Source organism: the organism of the source record quoted next, unplaced genomic scaffold, assembly GCF_019419815.1.
Source record: "Pyrus x bretschneideri cultivar Hongxiangsu unplaced genomic scaffold, Pyrus_bretschneideri_v1 Contig15, whole genome shotgun sequence".
In the NCBI taxonomy this organism is placed as follows: Eukaryota; Viridiplantae; Streptophyta; class Magnoliopsida; order Rosales; family Rosaceae; genus Pyrus; species Pyrus x bretschneideri.
In genome coordinates this window covers 1,228,746-1,238,107 of record NW_025999446.1, presented here as the reverse complement: position 1 = coordinate 1,238,107, position 9,362 = coordinate 1,228,746, and the positions used below count along the sequence as shown (strand labels likewise).

Genomic DNA, 9,362 nt, shown 5'->3' with positions numbered 1-9,362 from the left:
CGCGAGGGAATGGTAAGCCCCAAGCAGACAATATTGTGCTACGGTGGTGGAGCGGGCCCGGGAAGTGATCCGTCCCGGGTCGGGATGTGACGTCAACCCACACCAAATTAATTGCTTATGTATTCATCTTTCATTGTAAGTGAGAGGTCTTAGGTTCGATTTTTGCCAAATACGAATTTGAACCACATTATTGCTAGCGCATTGTAAGGAAGCACACTCCCTTAGTGTAAATATTATCATTTATTAAATAAAAAAATCACGTAATTCGAAAATTACATGTTTTTACATGTTTTCTACAACGCTTTAACAACCCTATATGACCTCTATAACCAATATACGTGAGAAATCTTAGATTTAATTCTCGCCAAATGCGAATTTAAACCACATTATTACTAGCTCATTGTGTGACTAAGCTCATTCCTTTCCTTAGTGTAGATATTATCGTTTGTTAGAAAAAAAAAAGGTAAAATAACAAGTTTAATCCTTTTATTTGAGAAAATTATTCCTTACTCTGTAGCATTAAATAATACGTAATAAACTACTTAGCATTAAATAATATGTAATAAACTGCGTAGCATTAACCAATTCGTAACATAGATTGGTACAATTGTCTGAATTCTATTCAACGGTTGAAGATAAAAGACAACTTGAAAAAAATGAAAAACCGGATGACGGCAAATAAACTAGGGAGCACTTGGTTTGTTTGTTTTTTTTATTTTTTTTTTTAAGGCTGGCCCACCTCCATCTACATATACCTGCAATTTTTTCGCTGGTCTGTGAGGTTTTGATTCAGGCTAGGGGAGACGGCGGAGGCAGCGGCGTAATTTGGGTTGACGGCTACGAACGAACATGGATGTGGGAGTTGAAGGAGGAGGCTTAGGCTAAAGAAATAATCTATTACAAAATTAATTTATCTAAATTACCTATTAATAGATTCTTTAAGAACTCTTTTTTTAATTAAAATTTCAAAATTTAGTGCTGATTTAGGTATTTTACAAAAATGAGAGTCTTTAGGGTGTACATTGACAGGAAAGAGGATCCTTACGTATAAATATTATTGCTGTGTTTTTATTTTGTTTTATTTTTTTTATATATTAATGCCAAACTTTAGATAGGGTGTAAATTGAAAGGAAAGAAAATTCAAGTATTAATAAACTTTAGGTAGGGTGTAAATATTAATGAACTTTAGACAGGGTGTAAATTGACACGAAAGAGGATTTAAATATTAAAAATCTTTAGGTAGGGTACAAAAGGAGGATTTAAATATTATTGTTGCCTTTTTTGACTATTAGTACTGACCTGGTGTAAATTGATGAGGGTGTTCATATTATTGCCATATTTTTTGGAAAGAACTTGGGTGCTGAAAAAATTAGCAGGAGTTCCTACTCCTCATCAATTATAAATAGACACGTATTTAATTTGTGATTAAAAAGTTAATAATTTGGACACGTGTTTATCTGTAATTGGTAAGGAGTAGGAACTGTTATTGATTTTTCAGCAAACGAGTTCCATTCTATTTTTTTACTACTAGATGTTTAGGATGTAAATTGACTGGAAAGAGGATTTTTGTCTTATGAGGATTGAGGCATGGCTGTTATACAAGTTGGTGAACAAATAAGTGAGGGATGACTCACCTATACCCTACCATTATTATTTGTCTAGCCGACCCATATTCTTATGTCCAAATTTGGCCATAGGAAAATACCATACCAATCCTATATTTCTCAGTTCAAATCTCTTAGTTTTCTTTGTTTCCGCTACTAACCGAAAGATGGCCGAGGCACTCATTTCCGTGCTTCTCGAACAACTGGCTTCGATAACTTACCAGCATGTCGAGGAAGAGGTGAGCCTGGTTTTGAATGCGGAGGAAGATGTTGCAAAATTCGTTGGCAACCTTGAAGTGATTCGTGCTGTGCTTGAGGATGCGGAGCAGAGGCAGGTGAAGGAGGCTAGCGTGAGAAATTGGCTGGAGAAGCTGACAGACGTGTCGTACAAGATGGACAATGTGTTGGATGAGTGGAACACTGAAATACTGAAACAACAAGTTGAGAAACAAGAAGAGCACGGTGGAAGTACTTCTCCTGTTACTAAGAAGAAGATGAAGACAATATGTTTCTCTATTCCCTCATCTTGCTTTTGTTTTCGTCAAGTCGGACGGGTAATTCGTGGTCGTGAGATTGCTCTTAAGGTCAAACGTCTGAATGAAAATTTAGATGAGATTGCTGAGCAAAGACAGAGATATAACTTTCAATCCATGGAGAGAACGACCATTGAACAACCCGAGCGAGAGAAAACTTCTTCTTTTGTTGATGCATCTGTGATATTTGGTAGAGAACAAGAAAAAGAAGATTTGGTCAGCAAGTTGTTGAATGAGAGTAGTCAAGAAGAGAGGGGCCTCCTTGTCATCCCTATTGTCGGGATGGGAGGAATGGGGAAGACAACTCTGGCCCAACATGCTTTTAACGATGAAAATGTTAAAGCCTATTTTGATATCAAAATTTGGGTTTGTGTTTCGGACCCTTTTGATGAGATCAAAACTGCCAAAGCCATCACTGAGGGTGTCGAAAAAGATACCAGCCCAAATTCAAATGAATTGGAAACTGTCTTGCAATGTATGTCTAAATCGATTGAGGGAAAGAAGTTTCTCCTTGTCCTAGATGATGTGTGGACTGAAGACCAGAGAAAATGGGAGAAGTTGAAGTTGCCATTAAACCAAAGTGGCGCCCATGGCAGTAGAATATTGGTGACCACTCGAAAACAGGATGTTGTTCATATGATAGGAGCTCTCACACAACAGATCGATTTGGAGAGGTTGAGCGAACCAGATTGTTTGTCAATATTCAACCGCATGGCATTTTTTAGTAGAGATAAGGATAGTGAGTTGGAAGCCATTGGTAAAGAAATTGCAAAAAAGTGCAAGGGTTTGCCTCTTGCTGCAAAGACTCTGGGCAGTCTCATGCGTTACAAGAAAACGAAGAAAGAATGGCAGGAAGTTTTGGCCAGTAATATATGGGAGCTAGAAAAGTTTGAGCAACAGGTTTTCCAACCATTATTACTGAGTTATCTTGATTTGGCACCTGCGGTCAAACGATGCCTTTTATATTGTGTTATTTTTCCAAAAGATCATTTGATCGATAAAGATTATTTGATTGAGTTGTGGATGTCACAAAATTATCTCTATTCGAAAGAAAAAATAGAGAAGAAAATAATTGGCCAAAGGTGTTTTGATAATTTAGTAATGCGATCTTTCTTCCAAGACTTTGAAAAAGGCAGTGATGGAGGTATCTGGGGGTGTAAAATGCATGATATTGTGCACGACTTTCTGCAGTATCTTACTCAAAATGAATGCTTTACAATGGAGGTTAAGGGTGGTAACGATACGATAAATCCCTTGGGTGATAAGATCCGCCATTTGACCCTATTGCTTGCTCCTGAGGGTCCATTTCCACGTGTTTCATTTTCTAGCTGCAAAACTGATTTGCGTACTCTTGCAACTTTTGGTTCAAAATTCACCGTTGTGGACTCAACTTTGATGTCACAATTGAAACATCTTAGGACATTGAATTTGAGTGGTAATTCTATTGAAGAGCTTCCGGAAGAGATAGGTGAATTGGTGCATCTAAGGTTCATTGATTTGTCTGAAAATTATGATTTGAAAAAGCTACCAAGTGGGGTGTGTAATTTATACAATTTGCAGACACTGCACCTTGAAAAATGTAGGAAACTTGAAAGTCTACCTCAGAGCATGGGAAAGTTGATTAACTTAAAGCATCTTTATGTTTGGGGTTGCTTTCGCCTGAAGTACTTGCCGAAAAGGATTGGGAGATTAACAAATCTAAGAAGACTAGATGGGTGCCCTGTTGGCGATGGTAAAGACGACGATGAAGCGTTCAAATTGGGAGATTTGAGAAACTTAGACCAACTTCAGGGTCTACTCTACATAAAGATTGATGGGGATGTGGAAGTTGCTGCGGGTGAGGGTGAGAAAGCATCTCCCTTGTGGAACAAACAACAACTCTTACATTTGGGTGTAATTTTTTTTAATTGTGGAACAAGTGTAGAAATATTGAATTTCTTACGACCGCATCCAAATTTGGAATCTTTAGAGATTATAAGGCATAATGGAAGCACTGCCCCCAACTGGATCATGTCATTAAACAATTTGAGATTTCTTTGCCTTGAGGAATGGAATGAATGTGAAGTTTTACCTCCTTTGGGAAAATTGCCGTCCCTCGAAACACTAACCCTTTTGCGTAATAATGGAGTGAAAAAGGTTGGAGTTGAGTTTCTGGGAATAGAAAAGGAAACGTCATTAGCATCATCATGCATTACATTCCCAAAATTGAAAACACTCACATTTGGGTACATGGAGGCGTGGGAAGAGTGGACTGGAGTGGAAGAGTGGAAGGAAGAGGATTCTCATATTAACATAATGCCATGCCTTTCTTCTTTGAAGATTTTTCAGTGCCCTCAGCTAAAAACACTGCCAGACTTCTTGCGGAAAACACCACTTCAGACACTTTTCATCAAGCACTGTGGTGATCTTGCACAAGGTTGGCAAAAAAGCAGAGGAAAGGAGTGGCCCAAGATTTCTCACATCCCCAACATCGAAATCATAGGCAGAGTCGAAGCAAATGATGCTGTTTAGTTGCACGAGAGGCCTTCCACTTCGGGTAATTAAGCTCTTTTCTATTTATTTACCAACTCACTCTATTCATTTTACATCAATACGCTAATATCAGGGTTGAGGTTTTATTATACTTACCAAATGACAAGATCCCATGTTCCAACTAGACAAGTTATTATATATAAGGTTGCAATGGACTTGTAACTCGGTTTAAGACCATATTCCAAGTCCCCAGTTCAATTTTCCCAATTTGCAATACTCTAGTTTTATTTTATTTTTAAAATATCCAGAAACTATATGCAAGAAAGTAACAATTTATAATGTTGCAAGGGTAAAAAGACCATATTCCAAGTCCCCAAGTCGATTCCTCCTCTCCCAATATCATGATTTGCAATGCTCTAGTTTTATTTGATTTTTAAAATCTCTGGATTTGAGACTATAAGCAACTTTAAACCGGAAATTATATGCAAGAAAGTAACAGTTTATGGTCACAAAATTTTGCAGACCTCCAGTTGTGTGATTTAGCTACTAGCAGTTAGAGGGTGTACAAACAATGTTGCCTGACTCTGCCTGACTGTTGCAGACCTCCTGTTGTGTGATTTAGCTACACGCAGGAGAGGAAGTGAGATGGAAAGGGAGACAAAGCTGCATGCATTACTAGAACCGGTGGTTAGCTGCTGCATTACAGATTTCATCATAATCGTCTTTTCCTTTGCTTTCGGGCAGAATGAAGATCGTCTAGACTCTAGACATAGGCACATTAATTGTGTGTGTGTGTGTGTGTGTGTGAGTGTAGTATATTGCAAAGAGCTCCAGACTTGTTTGAGTTCTCCAATATATTTCTCAGAAAAATGCTGTCGTACGACACAACTAAGATATTTGAATATAAACTGTATTATGAAATAGTGGTACACTAATTAGCACTAAATTTGCTTCAATTTCAATGTCATCAAATTTGCATAAACCCGGGGGAAGGAAATAATTCAAATAGCATTGAGATAACCTTTTGCATGTTTGAACATGTGAAGAATGTTATGAGTTCTAGCATCCCAAACTTGAACCACGCCATCTTCTGATCCAGAAATCAAATAATTTCCAGAAATGCCATATGCTAAGCAACAGCTTTGCAGTTCAGAAGGTATAAAATTGTCAGTTAAAAGAGTTTTACACATTCGAAATATACTAAAATGAATATTCCTCAATTTAGTTCACCAGAATGCAAGCATGTCTGGCATAACTAAATGAAGAATGCAAGGTTCTTAAAACGTGCAACAATGTTTGGCAGTTATACTTTGAAATACAAAAATACAGAGTTAAAAATTAGAGAAGTCTTAACTGAAGAAAACTCATCTGAATACCAAATAAAACTGCAAACTGGAATATCAGTAAGTTCATCAAAAGGGTCCTATAGGAAAAGAGAGAAACCTGTGATTCGAGAAACAATCGATGATATGGAACCCATACTTGCTGTTAAGTGGGCTCTAGCATTAAGTGCAGCAACGTATATCTTGACATCTCTACCACCGGCAAAGAAGACATTTTCACCAGGATCCAGTGCAACCGCATCAATCATAGTAGGAAAGCAATATTTCTCAACAATCTCCCACTTCCTACGCTCCAAACCTAAGAAATGTACATCCAAGTCAAACTATAATACACGTGCAATTTCAAGAATGCATTTCTTTTTTGTTTATTGGGGATGAATAAGAATGCATTAGTACATAACATGCAAAAGACATGTAATAGATATTGAGGGACTTACAAGGAATACATGCTACGAAAAACCGAGAAGATAAATCTGAGCATTTAAGAGAGTAAAAGATCAACAAGTCAAGACAAACAATCCACGCGTGGATGGTAGATTCATGCATTGTTTTCTCCTATGGTACCTGGAGCCCATTTTAATTAACCTTGTCATCATTGTTCAGTACATGATTCGTCCGTTAAATAACATTATTATTATACCAAATATTGTTTATACTTCACTAAAGACCACGACATACCTTACACGATAATGGCCTTGCATCCACCATATCCTACGACAACAACTGTTAAACAGAGTGTGCATCCACCATATCCTTACACGTGCGATCCTGAGATGCTGACACGATAATGGCTTTGCATCCACCATATCCTACGACAACAACTGTTAAATAGAGTGTGCTCCGTAAAGTTATGCATGCACAGGTTGCTTTCCTGTTGACTTCGATTATCATCAAATAATCTGTGAGATTCAACAGACAGAGATATGTTTTCAGATAATTAAAAACAATATATAGATACAAAAATATAAGATAAGAAATGGTTACCCGAGACCAAATTCTAATGCCTCCATCTTCCGACCCCGAAATCAGCAGGGAGCCATCATCCGAGAATACCAAGCAACTAACACCTCTGTAGTGACTAGTGAGCATGCCATTTCTTAAGCAGTCTACCAGCATTAACCTAAATAAGTACCCAAAAAAAAATTAATAAGTTCATTAGCATTTCAGAGCTCAAAAAACTCCCAAAATTCAATAAAATTGCAAAAATTCCCCAAATTCAATGAAAATGGAAGCTTTTTATCAATTAAGGCAATTCATCAAACAGGTTGTGTGCATAAGAAAAGAGGTGATCTTACATTGGACTAGGACCGGTACTGGACAGAGCCAGAGAAGGCAGAAGGCTCGCGGAGCTAAGAGGAAACGATGAACCGTTTGCCAACGCAGATGAGGCCGTGAGGCGGAGAGGCGCAGATTTTGCAGCGGATTTGCTTGGCGCCTGTGCTGAGGTCCCAGCAGCCGATGAGGTTTCTTGCAAGGGTTTTTATTGAGCGTCTTGGAATCTCAGACAGAGTAACGGATACCTTGGTAGACTAACCCACCACATATTATTGAATTCATAATATATATTTACTACATTCCACATTTACTTAATTAAAATTTATTTTAATATATCCCGCATACTTTCTCATAAAATTTATCTACATACCCTACAGTAGTTGTTGAATTTGTAATATTTTATAGTAACAATGCATATTGTTACTTGTATTTGATAATTTAGAGAATACATCTTCAACAACTTGTAATATTTTATAGTAACAATGCATATTGTTACTTGTATTTGATAATTTAGAGAATACATCTTACACCCGAAGTCATAAGTTCAAATCACCTTTTTTCCAATATTGCGATCATTTATGTTAGTCTCTTAAGATAAAGCTTATTAATTATATTTTCCTTCTAAAAGCTGAGGGAATACATTTAATGGCTTATTTTTGGTCAATAGTGTACTTAAAGTGTGTAAGAAAGAATTTATGTAATTTACTTTTTAGTCCGACTGTCTAAAACAAACTTCTCTATTGTTCTTTAATTTCGACTTTATTTGTTCAAACTCACTGCAGAATTAGCAACTTGTTTACAGTTGTTGTAACATTTAATGGGGTTGGAGAATTTTTCACTGAAGGGAAACCTAACAGTTGGAATCACCACCATGGAGGATGAGAGGAATTTTGAATGTTGAAGAAGATAAATAATCTTGGATTATTTGGGATGTATTCAACATAGAGTAAACTACCGATTTGCTCCTTGAACTATCATCCAACTTTCGATTTCCTCCCTGAACTTTTTAATTGAAAAATTAAGGACTTAAACTTATTTTTTTGGCCGATTTCCCTTCTACCGTTAGTTTTTCATATATTTCATCCAAATTACTTTTATCATGTGCAAACCAAGAAACTCTCATTTGTGGACAAAAGCGTCACTTCATTAGACATTCAGACACAAAAGCTATATAATCACACATATTTACATAGGTTTATATTTTAAAAATCTAGGGTTTTCAATTATTTTAAAGAATGAAGCGATCGAACTACCCACAACTGTTGTGCACATACTTCCATTTAACATAAATTTGGTTGGAATGAATGAAAAATTAACAGCAGGGGGCAAATCGGCCAAAAAAATTAATTTAAGTCCTTAATTTTCCAATTAAAAAGTTTAGGGGGGAATCGAAAGTTGGGTGATAGTTCAAGGGGTAAATCGGCGGTTTACTCTTTAACATTAAGTGGGGTGCTAATAAAAAAAATAAAAAAAAACTAACGAAAAGTTCAAAAAAACTTTATTTTTAATGAAAAATGACAAATAAAGGGGTAGTAAATAGTACCAGGGAAAGGTAAAAATGTGATTTTTCATTACAAGTAAACAGTACCGAGAGTGTTTTATTAAAATTTCCTTAAAAAAAAAAAAAAAAGCCATAAAACGTTGATGGTACTGCTCTCTGAAAATTTTGATAGGGTTTTTAAATGGCGTGTGGTCAGACACAAAAGGCCGGGAAGGTCCTCAAAACGATGCCGTTGGTGATTGTTCGAAAATTTCTAATTGTTGTACCGATTGTGGATTAATTTTGTATATTTTTTTCATTGTTCAAATTTTCATATATGATATTAACAAAAATAAAAAAAGGATTTTAATTGTCATCCTTGTTGTAAACTTTCATAGTTTAAGTGTGATTATGTAAATCCTAGATTTGATTTGATTCTAGTTATCATTTCCTATTAAAACTTGTATTCCTTGGGGATGAAAAAATATATTATCTCATTTTACTACTATAAATAAAGGCACTATGTAGGAGAGATAACACACACATTCCCCAACAATTCTACACACACATCTCTCTCACTCTCTCATCTCCCTCACTCTCTCATCTCCTTGCTACCGGTCCCCTTAATCTTGTCAGATAAAACAGGCTACAATAG

The 9,362-nt window shown here is 36.4% G+C and overlaps 2 protein-coding genes across 2 annotated transcripts; one reads left to right on the top strand and one right to left on the bottom strand.

The window, feature by feature from the left end:
- The first annotated feature begins 1,771 nt into the window (after positions 1-1,771).
- Positions 1,772-5,629, top strand: LOC125475433 (putative disease resistance protein RGA1). Its single transcript, XM_048580161.1, has 2 exons — positions 1,772-4,673; positions 5,132-5,629. Exon 1 carries the CDS (start codon positions 1,772-1,774, stop codon positions 4,646-4,648), a length of 2,877 nt encoding a protein of 958 aa, XP_048436118.1. The 3' UTR covers positions 4,649-4,673; positions 5,132-5,629.
- Positions 5,630-5,912: 283 nt separating this feature from the next.
- LOC125475432 (protein ROOT INITIATION DEFECTIVE 3-like) lies at positions 5,913-8,381 on the bottom strand. The gene is made up of 6 exons (XM_048580160.1): positions 8,337-8,381; positions 7,248-7,387; positions 6,957-7,072; positions 6,711-6,851; positions 6,053-6,250; positions 5,913-5,917 (listed from the first exon to the last, which is right to left on the bottom strand). The coding sequence occupies exons 1-6, from the start codon at positions 8,379-8,381 to the stop codon at positions 5,913-5,915; spliced, it is 645 nt and encodes a 214-aa protein (XP_048436117.1).
- Between the last annotated feature and the right edge of the window lie 981 nt (positions 8,382-9,362).

What these genes read in the sequence shown, in the direction of transcription:
- LOC125475433 (XM_048580161.1), top strand. Translation starts at nt 1,772, where the DNA reads ATGGCCGAGGCACTCATTTCCGTGCTTCTCGAACAACTGGCTTCGATA.
- LOC125475432 (XM_048580160.1), bottom strand. Translation starts at nt 8,381, where the DNA reads ATGTCTAATGAAGTGACGCTTTTGTCCACAAATGAGAGTTTCTTG. An exon ending in CCACAAATGAGAGTTTCTTG is followed by an intron (nt 7,388 to 8,336) that starts GTTTGCACATGA and finishes ACCTCAGCACAG; the next exon opens with GCGCCAAGCAAATCCGCTGC. An exon ending in AGTACCGGTCCTAGTCCAAT is followed by an intron (nt 7,073 to 7,247) that starts GTAAGATCACCT and finishes GTACTTATTTAG; the next exon opens with GTTAATGCTGGTAGACTGCT.